This window comes from Fundulus heteroclitus, unplaced genomic scaffold (assembly GCF_011125445.2).
Source record: "Fundulus heteroclitus isolate FHET01 unplaced genomic scaffold, MU-UCD_Fhet_4.1 scaffold_135, whole genome shotgun sequence".
Taxonomy (NCBI): Eukaryota; Metazoa; Chordata; class Actinopteri; order Cyprinodontiformes; family Fundulidae; genus Fundulus; species Fundulus heteroclitus.
The window spans coordinates 299,636-321,463 of record NW_023396547.1 but is presented as its reverse complement, the minus strand read 5'-3'; the positions used below and the strand labels follow the sequence as shown (position 1 = coordinate 321,463).

The window sequence follows — 21,828 nt, the reverse complement described above, 5'->3', positions numbered from 1 at the left end:
GTGCATTGTATAATATGACAACAGTCAGGACTTTTCATACAGAAAACTTGGATGAATATTTGGCCCAACAACCAGCTGTTAAGACTACATTCAGAGGATGCCTTCAATTGTCAAAATACTAATAATTTCTAAATCTGAACGAAATAAAAGAAACACACCTTTCAATTATGTTTTTTTTTTTTAAATCAAGACCATTGGCTCATATAAATGTATCAATATTATTAATGGATAAAAAGTGGTTATCCATGTTATTTCTCTAAATATCAAAGAACATGTCAGAAAATGTGTCACAGTGCCTTTGAAATATTATTTATAATATGTATATTATATTATGTTGTGTTTTATTATATTATAAGATATTATGTTATAAATGGTATTATATTATATTATATTATATTATATTATATTATATTATATTATATTATATTATATTATATTATATTATATTATATTATATTATAGTCTTTAGACCTGTTATTATAATCTTCATATGTATTTTAGGTATCTATATATCATAGCATATAATGTTTAGCTATTATAATCTCCATTTGTTAGTTTTCCAGTGCATGTTGACTCCACGTCCGTAACCTGAAAAAAAAGGAAAGAAATCTTCAGTAAGAAAACAAAAACAAACAATACATTAAAGCCCAAATCAAAACGCTAAAATTGTCCAACTCACTCGACTGCACTCGACTCGGTCCTGGTCGAAGCTGAGCTCGTTCACCAAAGCTACAGCTTCACCGGCCACGTCTGCACCTCCAGCACTGGCAGCTCTGGAGACAGACACAAAATAATAAAAGCAACACCTGGTATTTACACATTTTCTAAGCAACCATAAGAAGTTCAAAAGTTTAAACAACTCTGTATGCTACTGGCACGGTGGAGAGAAGCACTTAAATTTCCTGAAGAGCCAAATCAAAGAAAGAAAAAAAAAAAAACATGAGGCATAGTGAAAACTGGTACATGTCTCAGGTTTCCCTTTGGTCACACATTTGAAGGTGCAACAACACAGCGAGAGACAGCCTCACCGCAGATCTGGCAGCAGTGGTTGTTCTTCAGCCTGATAATGCTCAGCAGCTCCTCCGCCATCCAGCTCCCTGATCATGGAGAGGAAGTCAGCGGTTATCATGTATCAGACAGAAACAGAAACACAACACGGTGAGAACAATAGGCCATTTTATTAGACCATATCAAAAAAAACATTTCGTGTTTGTGCCTCGTGTTTGGCTATTTTATCTCGTTTTGCTTTTCACACTGTTTCACTCTCTGTTGTTGCTTCCTCTCACATCCAGCCATGTTTTTTTTTTCCCTTTAAAACATACCTTTTAATTTCTCTTCCTTTTGTTGTATTTTTTCCTCCTGGATCCTCCCTCATGTTCCTGAAGCTGACATACACAACAGCTATTATATACAACAGGCAAAGCTGTCAAGTTCTAAGTGTAAGAATTAATAATAAACAAATGATGATAATTAAAGTGCACCCGTTCACTGGGTTGGGATCAGATGGAGTCGGGGCGCTGCGAGCTCCGATGTCTTCGCTGCAAAATAGATTTAAAAAACATAATTTAGCAGTGAGTGAACAGCTCTTTTGCGAAGCTGCCCGGGTAAAGTGGCACTTCAACGTCAACTTGTGAGGAAAGAATACAAATGTAACTAATTTTAATAATCCCTTTTTCGAGTGAGGTGAACGTTTTCAGGGAACTGGGATCTGAGGCGCTTTGACATCAGCTGAAGAATCAATAGCTTTTAGCAGATTAAAGTCTAGACTCCAGCATGTTGATAAGCGCACACAGACACACTTTGTCAACGCTGACAAACAAGGTAAGAAAAGGGTTCAGGGCAGATAAGGGATTTCTGGCTGCAAAGGCGTCAGTCTGACCTGGTGACACTTTCAAGCGTGTGTTGGTCAGTTTCACCACTTCCACGTGGATCTCCTCCATTCCTGTAACGTCCAGAGTACACCGGTAAGCTTTTATCTTTGCGATCTATTCTGAGAGGAGAGATCTAACGTCAACTTACCCGATATCACCGTTGGGCTGTCCTCCTAAACCCCCTGTTTCAACCATTCGGAATCCACTTCCGTCTTGGTTTCTTAAGGGGAAATTTATATGTATTAAAAAATTGGAATAAGTTCACCTAATAAGCAGCTGTTTAGTAAAGAAAAATAAATAATAAGGGCTATAACGCATTTTAAAGATAGAAACCCACTTTCTTAACTAACTGCATCGTGCTGATTGTTGTGAATCTTGCATTAAGACGAAACTGGGAAAACGTGACTTACCCAGGGAGGCATTGGGAATCCAATGTTGGACATTGTTGATTCCTTAAAGAGATAAACAGCAAACAATCATGAATCTATAAACAGCACTTGTTTTTGCATATGCATATATATGTCAGATTGTTGAAAGAAAGTTCTAACTCCCATGCCTACATGTATTTTAGTTTAATATTTTATTTCTTTTTTTCTTTTCTGTGGTACTAATGGCCTTGATGTGACAGAAAGCTAACAATTATAGGGACTGAGCTAAAGGGGGAAGACATGCGGCAAAGGTCCTCGGGCCGGGACTTGAACCTGGTACGGCTGTGTCGAGGACTGAGACTTCCAAACATGGATTGCGTTTTCTACCCCAGTACCACCATTGTGCCTCAATATATATATATATATATATATATATATATATATATATATATATATATATATATATATATATATATATATATTAGGCAAGGCAAGGCAAGGCAAATTTATTTATATAGCACAATTCAGTATAGAGACAATGCAAAGTGCTTTACATAATTAAAATATAGGAATAAAAGCAAGTAGGGATAGAATGTGGAAACAAAAAAGAACATTGAAAACAGTAAAACAGTTTAACTAGAACATTCAAAGGCAATTTTAAACAAATGTGTTTTTAATCTTGATTTAAAAGAACTCAGGGTTTCCGCACTTTTACAGTTTTCTGGAAGTTTGTTCCAGATAAATGGAGCATAGGAGCTAAATGCTGCTTCTCCGTGTTTGGTTCGTGTTCTATGTATGCAGAGAAGGCTGGAGCCAGAAGACCTGAGTGGTCTGGAGGGTTGATACACTGATAACAAGTCTGTGATGTATTTAGGTGCTAAGCCATTCAGGGATTTATAGACTAACAGAAGTATTTTAAAGTATATTCTCTGAGATACAGGGAGCCAGTGTAATGACTTTAAAATTGGGGTGATGTGCTCTACTTTCTTAGTCTTAGTGAGGATGCAGGCAGCAGCATTCTGGATATTAATGTACTTCAAAACAATGCAAGTACTTCAGGTAATTTTGCCTTGACATATAGATGACTGCACTGTTGATTTAAGATGAAAGTACTCAAGGAGGATGTTGGTATAAGTGAGGATTTTTAATTTTTTTATTTATTTAGTTGACAGGGACAGTGTACATTAATGAGCATTGCTGCTAATGCACCAAAATTAGCCAAAAGGCTATTTTTCATCTTTTATCCCTGGACAGATCTTAAAATTGTCCACCTAAAAACACAACAGTAAGAATTTTGCAGTGAACAACACAAATATAAAAATAAATAAAACAGATATAACTCTTCAAATGTTGTTGACAAATACAGAGTTCATGTTCGCTAGACTACACATTTAAAAAATAAAATAAAACATTAAAATAAAAATAATTATACTACATATATATACACACAGCAGAGACACAAGTATGGTTTGGTTTATGGAAGACACATTCTATTAATGCTGACATGTCTGATGTGTTGTGAGCCAGTTTTTTTAGATGCTTTTTGAAAACTGTGTATGTTGTAAGTTCTCTGATGTTCTGAGGGACAGAGTTCCACTCCTGAGCTGCTGTGATTGCATAGGCTCTTTGACTAAAAGCACTTTTACGCAGAGGAACAACACATTTTCCTCTGGCCGACCCTCGTGTTACTCTTAGTGTGTTCCTGATCTTTACAAACTGACTGAGAGGAGGAGATGACAGACCATGGATCATTTTGTAAAACAGACAGAAGTTTGAATACTTGATGACATTTTCCCAGCTTAAAAGCTTATGCTTTAGGTAAATGGCACAATGGTGATGTTTGATGTTTGTTTGTTTTTTATCCAGAATTTTGATTGTCTGTTTGTAAAGAGACTCTAAAGGTTTTAGAGTCGTTTTATTTGCCTGTGACCAGGTTGTAAGACAGTAGGTGATGTGGGACAGAACCAAACCGTACATGAAAATTTTAGCTGCCTGAAATGACAAATACAATCTTATGAAAAGGAAATTTGCGATATTAAATTTTACTCTATTGCACACCTTTTTTATCTGGGATTTAAAGATTAGTTTAGAGTCTATTAGGATGCCTAGGTATTTGAATTCTGACACAACTTTCATTTTTCCCCAGTCACATAAATATCTTCCTCATGATTTGCACTGTTGGATTTAGAAAAGTACATTGAAACTGTTTTATTTACATTAAGTTTTAAGCAGAATTGATTCAGCCGTTTAATGCCCGAAAGGGAACAAAAAAGCATGGGGATTTTTTTCCCCTTTGAAAATGTAAACCAATCCTTTATGATGAGATGTAAAATCTCAGCATGCAAATCCATGTAAAGGCTGAAAGGCGACAGCTGCATTGTTCTTTCACATCAGGTTTTAAAAATAAAAATGATTCTGAACAAATTGGCACTTGTTTATATAATAGTGTAATGTTTCCAAAGCTTTCCGAAGCTGTGTCAATTCAAGTGTCAATTTATACCACATTTAGTGATTTATGGTTTCCAGTAGGCTACAATGGGTCTCAGCCTTATGGTACTAAGACCAGGGCAATACCTTGAGACATAAAACGCTTCTCATGTAGAACACATTTTTATAGACTGGGGCCCTTAATGAATGTATCAATGTAAAAAAATAAATAAATAAAATTACTCACCTCCACCTTTTTTTCCAGCAATGGTAAGGGATATAAAGGAATATAAGTGGAATAGCTACAATGGCTACAATCCCTATGTGACAGAAGAAATAAGTTTTAAGTGAGGAGAAAACAATTTACACAGCTCTTTAATAGAAATAGAAACACAAAGTAACATGTTGTGCTTTCACTCACATTCAAGGCCCCATTTATGTTGTGGAGGAGGACTCTCCGTACTATCTGGTTGAAATAAGGAAGCGTTCTCAGCTTGAAATTAAGAAATTGTATATTTGTAATTGCATATCTATAGGTGGTGCTGTAATAATCCTTTAATGGAAGAGTGCTGTAATGCAAAGTATTTTAATTGGATCTCACCACTGATGGTTTTGAAACTCACACACTTCTCTTCAAGACCATTCTATAAAATAAAATAAAAAATCAAGTTGGTTTTGAGAGAGGTTGGGACAAATGCGCCCCATTCTTAAAGACGTTGGTGGAAAAAGTACTCACAGTAGCGATAATGCATGTAATGGTGAGATCTTGGCAGGTTTTTGTGATCACTGAATGGTTGTCCATATTTATTATATCCGGGTCAAAGTGTTGTTCGTATTTATCCGCATGAGCCAGATGCGTCTGAAAAACAAAAACTTTCACTTTCTCTTTCTCTTACCTCAAGGTTTTTTTTTTCTACCACAACATTAAAAAGATTACAATATCTTAGACAAAATCATTTTCTAAAACAAAATGTGGACTACTATGGAGCTGAAATAGAGATATGGCCTACATACCTTATTGGTTCCTTCGACAGAAATGGCACTTCCTTTTGGGCAATCATATCCAAATCGAAATCCCTCAGCAACACGCAAGTCAGAGCAGGATGTGTTTTTCAACAAGCATTCTGTTAAGAACCGAATAAATCATGAATAAATTATTTTCAAAAAACATACAAGAACAGACCATGAAGAAAAAAGAAACAGATGATGCAATACAGGATGTACTTCATGAAACAAACATTAAAACCATAAAAAGCAGGTTAGAAATAGTTATTTCTGTTGTTCCGCCTCTTACCTGTGGTACCAGATGTGTTTTTGATATGTAGCAATAGGATTACAAAGATAATCAGAGATTTCGTTTGGAGAGCCATGTCGGAATGGGTACTCCGTCGGTCTGGCATGAATCAACCAGGAAGTGACAGCTTTATTTGCTTCTTCCTCATTTGTTTTTTTTTTTGCTTGTGTGTGTGTGAGACAAACCACCTTACAAACGTATGCTCCCACCTTTTAAAAATATAATTACTCAGCCATGCTTGCCCAACAAAGACACTACAGTTCTACACACAGAGAACAGCAAGAAGAAGACAGATCCAAAAGAACATTTAGCTGAAAACCAGTCATTTATGTTCCACTGACGGGTGAAGCATCTTTTAGATCCTGCAGGTCTTTGCTAGATAATTTGCTGTTTCTTTCAGACGGTGTTCAGCTGTTGTTGACCGTGTTTCAGGTGGAAAACCATGCCTAATTTAGGTGTTGTCCGGTGAGTGCAGTGGATAGTAAAATATCAAGGGGAAATACAGTGAAATTTTTTTTTTTAAAACCTTCAGAACATTTGCATAACTACTCATGGAAACCATTTTAAAAGATCTTAAGAAGGCTTAAGCCGAATCATCAACAGGAAAGTCTTGCACGGGGGGAAGGGGCCAACATCTTGGCACCCATCCTCTCCGAGCTAACACGTCCAGCACCACACAGCAGTAGGGTGTAGGGGTGCGGGGTGATGAACCTTGCCTCACCTTGCGTGGGCATATCCTGCACTTCAATGTTTATACATTAAATACTGATTAGGTTTTGGGGCTGAGTGGGGGGAGCTTCTGCTGTCAACGAGCGATAGGGCCCCAAACACAGGGGACTAGGCATTACTCTCCTCTGTTCCTGCCTCTATATCCACGTTGGTTTAGCAGGGTCCTGTGATGTTGGGATGGCCTCAGGAGCACTGGCAATCTCAGAGGGGAGGGCTTTTGGTGTTTTTTGTGTGGGAACTTGGGCCGTGGCGCAGCAAGGTGGGTCCCTGGCTAGCAGGCTAAAGATCTCTGGGATGTGTCTGGCTGCCTGAAGGCTGCAGGGACTGATCTGTGCTCTGGTGGGAATAGCTCCCTTCTGGCATTCCTTGGACCAACTCACTGGGCTGTGTGTCACTGTGCCCTCACTCCCTTTGTCTTTCTAAATTGTGGCAGCCTCGGTCGGCTGATGTCTGGATAGGGGCTCTGGGGGGTTTATCCTCCTCTGTGCTAGGTGATCTAGCTGATGGGGGGGCTTGTGCAGGCTTGGCGTACACTGGGGGAGATGGTGCATGGGCTGAGTCACTATGGCTCAGAAGCCGAGGCCATCTGCCCTTTGCTGCTCTTAGGAGGTAAGGTTTGTGAGGTTTCAACCCTTCCCTATATTCTAACAACTTTGCGACCCCCCCCCCCCCCCCCACAACACACACACACTCAAACCCATATAAATAATAATGATGGAAGATCATATAAATAAAAGTTCTTATTTCATCAGTGTGACCTGTGAACTTTAATGGCAGTTGAATTCCTGTTTGAAAAAGTCAATCACACAATCTTGATTGAATCTAGATGTTTTCTTTTTGTAGAGCAAAAACTATGCGAGCATATTGAGACAACAACTTTCTCCATGTGGAACGTCTGAAATGCCAAGACAAGCGATGTGAAAAAAAGATAAGCAAAACTTGAAAGGACTAGATCTAATATTTTAAAGACTTGAAAATGTAGAAATAAATATAATTTATTTTGACCTGCTCAGTTATAAACTGAACATTCAATATTTTCAAGAAACTAAAAAATGTGTGTTTTTTATATTATTATTATTATTAAAAAGGGATATGTTGCAGATCTGAAAAAAAAATAAGACGGAACTTATCAAGATAAAGGCTTTTGTTTTTTTGGGTTCAGTTGTTTTCTATAGTGTTTTTGAAATGAATTCTTGTGACTCAGGAAAGCTGTGATTGGATATGCATCACTTTATCTTCTAAAACACAATTTATTTAGCCATGTTAAATGAAAGGGTCTACTTAAGTCTTCTTTTTAGTAAAAGCCAAGGGCTTTCGGTGGTCCTATTTATTAAGAAATTAAAATCAAAGTCAAAAAGCATGATTAACAAAAGATTAATACTTTTGAATTTTTGCTTCTGAAAATGCTTTTAGTTTGTCTATAAAAATCTCACCCTATAATAGTAATAAGATCATTATTGGCATCAACTGCTTGTCCTGGCAGTGTGATTTTGTGTGATTTGAGGTTGCGGACGGCACACATTCCTTTAAAAAGCCTTAATTGGTCCCTTGGCCACACTTTGGCAACCCTGCTCTAAGCAAAGTAAAACTATATACTTTCATTATACACTATCATGTCATCAAAGCCACACACGTTCAGAAAAACAATACAACTCAGTTTTGAATTTTATGTTTTTTTGTTTCAGTGTGCTTTTGAAAATTTTGATTTTTGTGAAATCTTGCAGTGGAAACAGATACTGCTCTGTGTTTTTGTTGCACACCACTAATATATTTAACAGAGTGCTTATCTGTCACTGTTGTCAGGTGGACAATCCTATTCCTAGTACACATAAACATACATCTGTGTTGTGAGTAGAATTAAGTTTTTATACCTCTGATGTTTTCACAGCAAAGTAGGTTGCATAATTTCCGTGCCCAATGCTCCTGCTGTTTTACACACCAGACACAAGGGGAGGCCCTTGTCATGTGGGTCAGAAACATAAAGACAAGGTCAGAGGCATAAAGTTCTGTAACTGCCTACATACCCTGTTCAGCAGTATAGGTTTTGTATTTTGGTGACATGTTTTATCGCAAAGTACAGAGAATCGGAATCAATAAAGATTAAATTAATGTTGTGCTGTATTTTTTACACCCTTCATGGAAAAGTGTGTGGTCAGAAGACGATGTTCTTTCCAAAACATTGGAATCACTAGAGAAGAGCTCTTAGCACCCATCGAGGGAGTGTCATTTCTCTTTCTCTTAAAGACACACGCATATGCATGTGATCACAACAAAGATGGAGCAGACGTTTCCACGGTCCAGTACGCGTCATTTAGATTGCATCTTCTATGGTCCACCGAGAAAAGACAGAACATGGTTTGTGTTACCCGGTATGGGCCTCCCTCTGTCTCCTTGACAATGTTTGCTTCTTGCAGTTCCTCTACCTTTCTCTTTTGTCCTCCCTTGTCTCTCTGAAATAATGATATCTGGGTCATATCATAAACAGGCTTCCAAATGCTGCTACCAAGTGGCCGTTCTATCTCACAGGGGCATAAATAAAGGAAGTGATGAAAGTCAAAGAGATTTACTCACCTTCATTCTTGATGATTTTATCGTCCTTTGGCAAAATAACATAAATTAAGATGACAGCATACCCTGCCTCTGGCCCAGTGAACGCTGGAGATAGGCACCAGCAACCCCCGTGCAACAACATGAGGGATTAAGCGGGTCAGAAAATGGATGGAAGATGACAGCATCACAAAACGTATGGATGTGAGGATAAAAGCTCTTGGTCGTATTTTGGGTAAACATGTGTGTTCAAATTGTGTGGTGATAGTGGTGGTAGGCTCATCCATTAAACATCAAATCCCAATGATTTGATAAAAGGTTTGTTGGAAAATGTTTGTGCATAAACAGCATCATGTAGACCAAGGAATAGTGCAGACTATTCAGACTTTTAAAAGAATATCCCGTGCGTTGAAGGTCTCATGAAGCAATGTTTGAGCCATCATCTTGAAAACGGACAGAGTATAGCACAGCTGCAACTCTACCAACACACTATTTACTAATCACTAATCAAAGAAGCAGCCAACAGAACAATGGTGCCTCTGGAGGAGCTGCAGATCTGTTGACTGGCAAACTATTCGTCAAGCATCCACAAAAGGAAAGCTGCTGTTGAAAGAAAATGACAGGACGTCCTGCTCACTGATTGCCACTAGCCATGTGGGATATTACAGCAGAGATGAAAGACGACGCTGTGGTCAGATGAGACCAAAACGGAAATTTCTGACCTACTACACAATGGCCGAAAAATTGCCATTAACACACCATCCCCATTGTGAAACATGATGTGGAGAGCCTTCCTGCTTTGGGGATGCTTTTCTTCAGAGTTCACATCAGGAGCAGAATATTCTTGGCAGAAGTCCTTTAAGAGCTTGTAAAATACTTGAGACTGAGGGAAAAGTTTACCTTCCAGCAGGCTTAACATACAACCAGCCATGAAAACAGAAGGGTTTAAATCAAAGCCTGGTTTTTGGGTGAGATTGGTCAAGTCAAACCCAGGACCTTGATGTAATTGAGAATCTGTGGCAAGACTTGAAAATTGACATCATCCATCAAATTTGGCTAAGTAGCAATTTCAAAGAGGAGAATGGACAATTGTTTTTTTGTTTTTTTTGTTTCTTGATGTGGAAAGCCCAAACGCTGATATAACTAAATCCCAGACCACAAATAAATATAATTATAGGACTCTTAACCATCCGTTTAAAAATCCTAACCAAAACCATATGTGATATAATAGAGGTGTGGTGTAAAAAGGATGTCATTCTTATGCTTGATAAAAGGAAATAGGTGAGGAAGAACTGATTTTGCAACACAATATTTGAGTCGGTACAGTAGTTGTCTTGCACTCTGAAAGTTGTGGGTTCGATTGCAACTTCCTATTGCCATATGTAAACGTGCCTCTGTGCAAGCCGCTTAACCCCAAGTCTCCCACCAATCTGTGTATCTATGTATGATTGTGTGCGCATTAGTGAGTGCGACTGGGTGAATGTGGCTTCTCTGTAAAGTGCTTTCAGTAGTCAGTATGACTACAAAAACACTATATTAATTAATTTAATTTGCCATTTAGCTTTTAGGCTAAAAGTGCAACTATTTCTGCTGCTTGTCCATACAACTGGTGCATTTCAGGAAATAGAATAGGATTAGGCACTAATGGTATTCTTAATTAATGGTATTCTTCTCCTTCACTGACACCCTTGTGTTGCAGGATTGAAAGAAACCTTGTGAAGTTTGTTCATTTCTGTTTTGTGTAACCCACTGGTGATCCAAAACTTAAATATAAAATTAGGAGTTTGCAGATTGGGAGGTTACAACCGATTAAAGGAAACATTGCAGAAATACTGAGGGTGTCTGAAACAATATTACTTAGCTTAGTCTCCTGTTTAGATTAAATATGATTTAGAAAACAAACCTAAAGGAAGTCCATTATCACCAAAACACCACTGGCAAGCTGGGCATGTCCTGAAACGAAACCAGTATCATGTTCACATCATTTCCAGAAATATTCCATAAAAACAACATTAATTTTGTTTTACACATTTTTCAACCACAACTCCACCTTTGAAGTGACAGAACCGGGCTTTGGACACGCACTTAGACAGTTGGAGAGTTAAAGCAAAACGGCAACGGGCATTTGTCATTCTGAGCATCAGACCAATGGTGCTTGGTGAAAGGCAAATTGTGCTGGGATGGATACAGAACTCCAGTCTCTCCAGTTGGCTCATTAGGAAACCTAAAACCCCCGGTGTTAACAGTTTGAGATCACAAAAGGACGTCTACCCACTGCCAGCAGAGAAAGCACGCCAACTCCAACACACACTGACATTTTTGTTCATCTGTACCCTCGAAACAGAACTTGTAAATCACCAAGTTGGGCCTGTTTTAATTTCACGGGTGTTGGAGTAGAAGCTCTCATGGACTTATGCTAAATCGAGTTGTTTCTCAGAGTATTACGGTGATGCACCCCAAACCCGTCCACATTTTCTGCTGTTCACAAATCCTAAAGCTCTTTCGAAACCACCGCTCCCCTTTTACACAGCTTGCTCCATCTGAGCAGGGGAACTCGGTCACCCTGTGAAAATCCCCATGAAAGGAGGCTAATAAACAAAAACGCATCTCATCCATAACTATATATTAACATTTCTGACAGATGTTTGCAGGCAGATCGGTTTCTACCTGCTAGAAAGTGTACGAGTGTTCAAACAGAATGCTTCAGAGGTGCTTCATTAAGCTTTTACAGTCCTGTCACAGCAGAGTACAGCTTGATGCACAACGGCTTCAGTTCACATGGTGCTGAGGTGCACATTGTGCAACTTGGATGGCTTTTATTACTATAATCTGTTTTCCAGCTCCATCTCCTGAGAGGGATCTCTGTCAGAAAACAAAGCTCTGCGTTTGAAACATGGCCCCAGATTCAACTTCTGTTTTTATCTGTATACTTCATCTCTCTTCTGGCTTCTCTCCCACTTTCTCTCCCACTCCACTTTGTCTTCTGCGTGCTCTCTTTTTCCCGTGTGTTTCTCCTTTCTGCTCTCTTCGTTTTTTCTTCCCCCCCCCTCTTGATGTTTGGGCGATGGATTCTCTGCGCACGGCCGGGGAAAACCAGGTCCAGCGTGTCTTGTTCCAGTAATCCCTCCTCTCCGATTAAACCGTGCATGGTGAAGGATAATCCCACAGAAACAATAAGGTTTTACACACATGCACGCACACACACGCACACACACACACACACACACACACACACACACATATATATATATATATATATATATATATATATATATATATATATATATATATATATATATATATATATATATATTCTGCTTAATGTTGCTAATGCTACCTCATACGTACAGTATATACAGTGTGCTCACACCGAAACGGCCACACACGCAATGCAGCTGAATTCACACAAACAAACACGTTGACAAGCAGTAGCATGTGCTTCACCGTTAGTGGGCTCCTGAGAAAGTATGCAAGAAATTCAAAATCAAATTACCCAACAGGCTGATTTGTTTTATGAGCTGCTCTTTGCGTGTGAATGTTCTCTCTGTTTTGCAACAGAATCTCGAAAAGAGGCGAACAGTTGCAACAGCAATGCAGACCGTCAGGCTGAAGCAGATCTATCAGTGCCGTGTGTTGTTATGGCAGCCCGTTGCAGCTGTTCACACTTGGCTGATCCGTCATTTTAAACAAACAAAGTGTTGTATTTGGCTGATCTGTGGGATGGTCACCTGAAAAACCAGCGAAGGAGCAAAGCAGGAGTCACAGGGGAGCAGCAGGCAACATCTAAATCAATCCAACATGGGACAGGGTCATTTTCACAGCAGTCCTTCTTCTGGTCATAGCAGAACACACAGGTAAGATTTTGAGCGTCTTCAGTATAAAGTGTTATAGGTTTAGATGTCTCAATTCCATAAGAGAGCCTTCATGGTATCCAGCTGCTTCCAAGTTATGTCTAACACTTGTGATTATCTTGCTCCAGGTCAAAAATCAGACCCGTGCATGCCACAGGAAGGTCCCTGCGGTGTGCCATTTTTTTTTTTTTTTTTTTGCCAGCTGTTCTATGTCTAGACAGGTAGCTAGTTCAGTGTTTCCCGTCTGCCTGTCATTGCCATCATTCTTCCAGATTTTCCGCCGCCATGATCATTGCTTGTCAACAAATCCAATGTAAAGGATAATTAAAGGGCAGAGACAAAGAGCAGAACCAGAGCTGTCAGACTGACATTGTTGAGGAATCACTCTGCATCGCTGTCATCTGTCTTTTGTTGACAGGGTTGGAGTTGAAGTCTTACATAAAAGATAAAAGATCCTTTGCTTTAAAGAAACACTATGAGACATATTATACAAGAGAAAAGGACGAGAATGGACGTATCTCATGACGAGCCATTACTGTTGTTAGACATGATACCGGTTACTTACTGTGCTCTACAGGGGGTCTCCAATCTTTTACTTTTGCTCAAGTTTCCCTTGCATGTGATGGCAGTGACAATGTTTCGCTAAAAATAATAAGGATGAATTTTAGTTCTCTGCTATCTGCAAGGTCATTGCTGTGTTTACCATACCCTATCATATAATCATACTTATGTGGACGTTAAAGGAGTAATAAATAAGGTATTTACTGTAATATCAACCTAAATCACTCTCATTTTTCACCTGGGATGGAAGTAACGTTCCCTATAAGCAATCGCTCCTCTCCATCAGCAATGCTTAGTAAAGTTTTTTTTCTTTCAAACCTAGAGGTACGGTCCAGAACTACTTCGGTTCAGAGTGTAGCTCGTGTTTACTTCCTGGTTCCTGAGCCAATCATATGAGAGTTCCCAGGGCTCTCAAAAACAGAGCTGAGCATTTGGTATTTTATTTTGGTAAAAGAGCAACTGCCTGCAAACATGGAAGCCACTAAGAGAAGCGGACCAGAAACAGAATACAACACCATATAGCCTACCTATCCTTTGTAAGTAAATATTTAATGCAACAACAACGGACCGCTGAGTAAAGGGTGGGTCTCCGTGAAAGCAAGGGATCGTGTATGTGTTGTTCCGAATTTAACCACTAGGTGTCATTGTTATTTATTGTTCCTTTAAATACACATCATTGAACACAAAATACGCCGCGTTTCTTGAATAACCAGCTTCACAGGTAAGAACAATTTTTTGTTGGCAGTTAAACATTTATGCTACGTAAAAACATTTGTTTTTCCATTTTTTTTCTTTTTCTTTAAAAAGAAAAGCCATAAAAACTACTGGTTACAGGGTATCACAAGCCATGTGCATGTTCTGGTCACCTGCAAAAAAGGAACTCAAAATAAGTAAAAGTTTCTTGAAGTTTTTGTATTTTTCCTTGATTTGAGCAGGTGAATACGACTATTTGCCAACGAAATAAAATTTTTGCACTTAAAATAAGAACAATTTATCTCCATCGTCTTATTTCAAGTGCAGAATATCTAATTAGCTTATTTTAGGGATAAAAATACTCATTCCATTGGCAAATAGTCTTAGCTGTTCAAATCAAGGAACATATACTAATTTCAAGAAAATTTTACCTACTTTTAGTCCCCTTTTTGCAGTGCAGTCATAGTGCAAAAACACTATGTGTGTGTGTGTGTGTGTGTGTGTGGGGGGGGGGGGGATTAACACTGAAAATCACTTTGAACACACCATTTCTGCAGTGAAACATGGTCACAGCAGCAACATGAGGGGATTATTCTGGACATACGGGGAGGTCTAACAGTCGGTGGAGAGACAGGTAGAGCTAAATACAAGAGAAAAAAATCAGTTAGCCTTCCAGCAGGACAACAACATTAAACAAACAGTTAAAGTACCACAGAATGGAATAGACCAAAGCATAGTCCAAACACCAAAGTCCAGACCTAATCCAGCTGTCAATTTGTAACAGGACTTGAAAACTGATGTCCTTCTGTCCAAAGTGACAGAGTTTACACCATGTTGCATTGTAGAAAAGGAGACAATTTCACTCTGTAGATGAGCAAATCTGGTTGAGACCCCAAATGCCCTGTGGCTACAATAGCATTGAAATGCATCCCTGCAGAGCTGAACACAAAAACACAGCACACTTTTCAGATTTCAATCAATAAAAATGCATGACTGTGTGTAGATCTATCCCCCCCCAAAAAAAATCCCCAAGAAAAGATTTTTTGTTGTAACGTCATAAATTGAGACACAGTTCAAGGGGTGTGAATACTTTTGCAAGATGCTGCATATGAAGAGTATTTTAAACAAATTTCATGTCCTTAACTTATCATGTAGCTTTTATATAAGCTGTGGCTTCGTTAAGCTCTGTATCTGTCGCCAGAACGGCTCCTCGGGCCCAACATGTGAGCAGCAAACACATTCCACTTTTTGACCAGCACAAGTGATAAATTGTGTGTTTTCTTGATCCCCCAGCATGGGCCAACACTGGCTGAGTGTCCTGTCACTATTATATTACCACCACACGTGAAACAGTGGCCTGCAGGAGGTTTAGCTTGTTGACCTTGGAACCCAGGATACACCTCCCTCCTTTTCTCAGTGGTTGCCTCAGACACCTCACAGGTCCTGACTGATGTTTTCATTCCAGAGAGCTTTTTTTACTTTCTTTTTTTTTGTGTTTCAGCCTGCTGTCAGCACACTGCCAGTTATGGCTCAATATATGGTAAATATCTCTCTTTTGACTTTGCCTGCTTGACAAAAAAAAAAAAAAAAAAAAGGTATCTCGACCGACAGCCTCCCCTGCTTGCTTCCTGATAAATAAACCTGTTTTATTGAACGCCGTCTCGTCAAAGTTCAAATCGCTTGCTGTGACTGTGAGTCACATGTTTACTGTTTTAGTTTTAAAGTTTCTAGAAAATGTTTTTGAGTTCACTGCTTATATTGTTTCATGGTTAACAGGGAAAGCAGGTTGATTATTTTTCCACTCAGACAAAGGAGTGGGTATGTAAGCTCAGGCGACTCTGCGCCATTCAGCCTAATGCTAAAAGAAACGTAGTGAAGTGTGAGCTCTTATCTGATAACCTAACGCAACCTTGCAGCCCATTCATCCTTCCAAAGGTGAAAGCAGGGCCTTTAAGAGTGCATTGTGGGTAATGTGTGTGTGTATGTGTAGATAGATAGATAGATAGATAGATAGATAGATAGATAGATAGATAGATAGATAGATAGATAGATAGATAGATAGATAGATAGATAGATAGATAGATAGATAGATAGATAGATAGATAGATAGATAGATAGATAGATAAATTAAATTTAGCAAAAGGAAGCAACTATTCACAACCACCAAACATCACATCAACAGAACAATTCATGCCTTAAGAGAATTTTAGGCTCTGAGCGTTTTATTGTTTAACAAGCGCTGACTTGTTGTCACATTGTTAGGTTGTTTGTGTGAGTTCCAGATGGTAAAGTGTGCTACTGGTGTCACTTTCCTGCGGCAGGAAATTCAACAAAGGCAGTTCTGAGCGTTTTGGCAGATGGTTAGGTCTCTTTGGTCATATTTTGTAAACGCAAAATATGTACGATACTATATAAAAACTTCACGCTGTTTAAACAAAAGTGTGATTCAGTCTGTCGTGTGTTTGTGACTTATGATATACAGCTTTTAAATCTGTTCTGCGATGTACTGTTTAAGCAGTCGGAGCATTGTTGCTGATAGTTGCAGTAGCATGCATTGGGGAAGCAATTTGTGAAGCGATGCCGTCTGCAGGGAGCTCAGCGTTGTTACCGTTGTTCCTGAGATGACCCTCGCTGCAAATTTGGTTTACTGGCAAAATAAACAAACTAGCTGCTTTCTGTAGTAAACAAATCAAGCAAGAGCAATTTAAATGCCTCATCACATCTGATATTACTCATAATACTAAGCCAATTATTTAAATTAAACACAAAACGCCATGTACAATGACTGTTTCAGTCTCAAAATTATTCAACATATTATTCACATCCAGACACCACCTACTGGCAGCGACTGTGAGGAATCAAAAAGACCAGGAGGTTTGGATGCTGGTAACGCTTTTTTTTATCGTCACAAAGTTTTTTAATGTAATTCAAATATGATGATGCAAATCAGGTATTTTCCAAGAATTCTGCTGAAACTAAGCCTTGGAGGACCTCAAGGTGTGCTTCAGGTCATTGTCCCGCTTAAAGGCTCCAATGAGGCCCAGGTTTCTGCTTACTCACAACTGGTATGATATTTTCTCCCATGGTTTTCTGATACTTGGTTGAATCCTTCTTGTTATCTGCCTGCTGCAGGTCACCAGAGTCAGTGGAACCAACGGAGCCACAAACCATTACCGAGCCACCACCTTGCCCCACTGTTTGTTTTAACATATGCTCTTTTGGGCCTGTGGATCAACAGCATGTACAATATCCGTGATCTTGTGCAAAAGATGCAGTTACCATCAACACCTCAGTTTAATTTTTTTTTCTTTCACCAGTAAATAAATTCTCACTGATTTATGGGAGGAACATGCTGAAAGATGGTGGTTGTTAAATTTTCATTGGGGATGCTCTTCTTTCGCAGGGACAGGGAAGCTGGTCAGAGGTGATGGGAATAATGCCACCCGGTAATAAAATCTGCTCCAGGCAACAAAATACTCGAGACTGGTGCAGAGTTTCACCTTCCAGCAGGACAACGACGTTAAACATACAGCCACAGCTACAATCCATTGTGTTCATGTGTAAGAATATACCAGTAAAATTTAACGTTAATAGATCATTTTCAACTGATCTGACTGACCTTGAGCTTTGTTGAAAAGAAGAAAATGTATTAGCAAAAAGGGAAAAGCAAATGTTGACAACCATGTAATCTTTTTTTTCCCCATCTTCTTCACAGTTATGCACCAGTTTGTGTCTAACACATAAAAATGCCAATGAAACACACTGAAGTTTGAAGTTGCAAACTGACAACATGTGTAAAAGTTTGACCAGGTATAAATACCACATAGTCCAAGTGATGCATCGAAAGTCTGGAGAAAACACTTTTCTTTAGCAAGTTAGAATAAATAAATGAGTCAAAATTTTCAGAGTGTTCAGTGCGCTCTGAACTGAAAAATTAAAAGCAAGGATCCTTTTCTTTCGGGCCTAGGTTAGCATTTTAATTACCTCAAGCGATATTTGATCCTACTCATTCAGTCAAGAAATCCAAATCCCTAAAAAGCACAGACAAGGCAAAGAAAGAAAAAAAAAAAAGAAATTTTGAAATCCTGGGTCACAAACTTGCATTAGTCCAGAATTTGCCCTCGTTCTATCCTAAATAGCTACAGTTAGCGTGTTCTCTTTCTCTCTCTCTCTCTCTCTGAGTGTCAGTACTTTGGGAGATTTAAAGTACACCAACAGCGTGCAGCCAGAACTTGAGCATGCTAAAGCAGCTTTTAATCCGTTTTAATTCTATTAAGAATTGGACCAGAGCGGGATGAGAGGCCAGCGTGCCTCTGGTGGCTAAATCTCCAGTCAAAACACAGTGAAAAGCTGCTTCTTTATGAGGGATAAATGCTGGAATGTTTCATAAAGCATCTATTAGTAGTTGTGGTAAACAAAGATCTGTTGCATTGTGAGAAATGTGTGGAAAAACCTTTTACCTTTTTTTAATCCGGAGCAACATTTGGAAAAAGGAATTGAGATAATCTGCGAATTCCTCGATGATGTTATCCCTCTTGGGCAAAAAGCATGTCTCCTCCGTCTCCAGACATGCAGATGTGGAGGTGAGCTACGTGCCTTTTGCCCCAGACTTATCTGTGTGGATCTCATTCAGCTTCTCAGAGTTCGACTTGGTATTTCTGCATCTGTGCAGCTTCACACAGTTCTAATCTTATCAAGGAATTCCCCAAAGGTATTGTACAGGGAGGCCGCTTTAATTTTATTTTACAGCGAAGCGTGCAGAAATAAATGGCTTTCACCTGTGGAGATTAGAGTTCAAACAGCCCCCTCCTGATCTTAAATGACCACAATGGCAGGCCACTGCTCCTTCTGTGTGCACATTCGGAGCCGAGCAAATAGCGAGGCCCCTCTGACTCGACCTCCCGTAATCTAAACATGGAGAATCTGCCCCTGCTTGTTGATTCCTATTCGTTCTGAAACGGGCCACGGGGTGAGCGAGACGCCTGCCAGTCACAGAGCAAACGAGATGTGTGACAGGGTGTGTAAGCTATGTGCCTATTGCTGAGCCTTCATCTCACTCTGCTCCTTCACACACACCTAAACATGAGACAATAACAAGCAGAGAGGCGGAAGCAGAAAGACAGGAACCTGTCACACAAGCACGGGCCTATGCACGGCGATGAAACGTGTCTCCTTAGTAACAGCGTTATGAACGAAAACAACTTTACAATCACGTTCTTTTCCCCACCCTAACACCCCACGTTCTCAGCAACAACCTGATCTGCAACGCCTTGCAAAGCTATTCACACTTCCCCCAACCTTTCCGCGTTGTATTTTATTTGGATGTGATGCGATAGACCAACACAAAAGAGGGAAGTGGACAGAGAACGACACCTGGTTCCCCACTTTTTACAGAGAAAAAAAAGCTTGCATAAATGTGTTTTCAACCCCATTTGTTCAGATCCCTGAACAAAAAGCCAACGCAACCAAATCTCTTCGAATGCCACCTGCTAGATTTGAGTTCACGTTTGCATAATTTAATCGCAGTTTAAATAAAGCTTCCCTTCAGAGGTTTGATAGAGAACATTATTAAATAAACAACATCATGAAAACCAAGGAGCAGCGCAGGTAGGTCAGGGTTAAAGCAGTGAAGAACTCCTGCTTTCAGTTTACCACTAACCATCCAGGGAATATAGGGAACATGTTGAAGAAGGTGATCTGGCTCAGGCCTGCATGTAAATCCCTCCTTGTGGCGGGGAGCTATCACTGCACATTACATCATCCGAAATGTGAATTTTAAAGGTGGCAGCATCATGCAGTGCTGTGGCGATGTATTTCTTCAACAGGGGACAGGAAATTGTTAAGAGCTGATGAAGAGAGGTGGAGATAAATACTGGGGGGGGGGGGGGGGGGGATTGCCTTTAAGAGACTTGAGACTAGGGCAAAGGTTCACCTTTCAGTGAGACGGTTACTTCATACAGATGCAGCCAGATCTAAATTGACATTATTTAAATACATACATACATGCATTTTTTTTTTGGTTAGATGGTCCAGTCGAAGTTCACACCTAAATGCTTAAATCGGAGGCAAGCGGACTTTCCCTCGGTTTTTCTGAAGACGTTTCAACACCTATTCCAGGATTGTCTGCCAATTCTGGCGGCTCTGGTGGTGCCAGCCGCCAGACTGAGCGAGGGTCTGGCTGCCTCCGATTTAGGCCTGTTTGTGGTTCACACCTAAATGCAATTGAGGATCTTTGACAAGATTTTCTTTTTCTTTTTTTTTTTCTTTTTTTGGAAAGAAGGGTGTGCAAAGATGCCAGGTTGGTAGGAACATACCCTAGAAAACAAGCAAAAGGCTTGTTCCATAAACTGCTGACGGGGTGGAGGGGAGAGGGGTGTCTGAATAAAATGCACACAATCCTTTCTAGATTTTTATTTGTAACGCAAAAACTTCACAGTTATGCACCACTTTTTGTTGGTCTACCACATAGCGTCCCAATATAAAACACACACCCTTTTGGCATGCATTGTATAACTTCAACTGTTCTATCACACGCTCTGGGACTCTTTTCCGTCATTACTGGGTCACCCTTAGTTTAGCGTTACACTCACAGAGCCATTACCGAGGCCCTCCTTACTTCTCTTTTTGCTCTCTTTGTTTGATCTGGGCTGCTTTTTATTCTCCCCCAGTAAGCTTGGAGGTGAACTGGAGAGAGAGAGAGAGGCGGGGGGGAAAAAAAAGAAAGAAATGAAAGGAAATGCCTCAAACGTCCTAACCTGTGTCGCGCAAAGCATCTCCATGGTAGCATGACCCCCCCTGAAACAGCCCATCGTGCTCCAGTGCACTTTAAAAGAAGTGCAGCGAAGAGGCAGAGCGAGGAAAGGGTGTGAAGGAAAGAGAGGGAGTCCAGATAAAGGAAAACTACAAACAGAAGCGGTGTATAAATCCCCAAACCTAACACATGGCTAAATCGCTTATCACTTCTGCTTTTATGTTTTGTTCCAGCGCAAATTTCTCCACTTCCTGCACGGAAACATTTTAAAAAGCTGTTTACTGTCTGATGCACAAACGATTAAATAAATTACTGAAACCAGTGCTGCCGAAGAAAAGCTAGAGAGAATACCGAGAGTCTCCACTGGGCACGTAGGCTCCAAGATGCAACGAGCCAACATAGTACAACTACTAAACCAATAAAATATCAATAACCGCACACACAAAAAATAAACAGCAACACTAACTGTCCAGAGCATTACTGTGTAGATTTTCTATGTTCTTCTTCTTCATGTGATGGTTTTCATTAGCTGTGAGCCGTGACTATCCAGGTTGAAAGAAATTATTGATTTCCCTATCTACATTACCGTTCAAAAGTTTGGGGTCACCCAAACAATTTTGTGTTTTCCATGAAAAGTCACACTTCATCACCACCATACGTTGTGAAATGAATAGAAAATAGAGTCACTGACAAGGTTAGAAATAATGATTTGTATTTGAAATAAGATTTTTTTTTA

At 39.6% G+C, this 21,828-nt stretch overlaps 1 protein-coding gene across 2 annotated transcripts; it reads right to left on the bottom strand.

Moving 5' to 3' along the window:
* Positions 1-421: 421 nt before the first annotated feature.
* LOC105931992 lies at positions 422-6,092 on the bottom strand. 2 transcript variants are annotated; one of them, XM_021320691.2, is made up of 14 exons: positions 5,961-6,092; positions 5,681-5,790; positions 5,403-5,525; positions 5,268-5,310; positions 5,088-5,159; positions 4,914-4,986; positions 2,282-2,323; positions 2,020-2,091; positions 1,880-1,942; positions 1,482-1,538; positions 1,323-1,385; positions 1,029-1,097; positions 680-773; positions 422-588 (listed from the first exon to the last, which is right to left on the bottom strand). In XM_021320691.2, the coding sequence occupies exons 1-14, from the start codon at positions 6,064-6,066 to the stop codon at positions 529-531; spliced, it is 1,047 nt and encodes a 348-aa protein (XP_021176366.2). In that variant the 5' UTR covers positions 6,067-6,092; the 3' UTR covers positions 422-528. The 2 variants fall into 2 exon arrangements, with proteins under 2 accessions (XP_021176366.2, XP_012726404.2); XM_012870950.3 differs by having other exon boundaries at positions 5,088-5,132.
* Positions 6,093-21,828: the final 15,736 nt, after the last annotated feature.

Coding starts and splice junctions, on each gene's coding strand:
- LOC105931992 (XM_021320691.2), bottom strand. CDS start 6,066: ATGCCAGACCGACGGAGTACCCATTCCGACATGGCTCTCCAAACGAAA. Junction 2,092..2,281: donor GATTCCCAATGCCTCCCTGG/GTAAGTCACGTT, acceptor TTTCCCCTTAAG/AAACCAAGACGGAAGTGGAT. Junction 1,943..2,019: donor CAGCCCAACGGTGATATCGG/GTAAGTTGACGT, acceptor TGGACGTTACAG/GAATGGAGGAGATCCACGTG.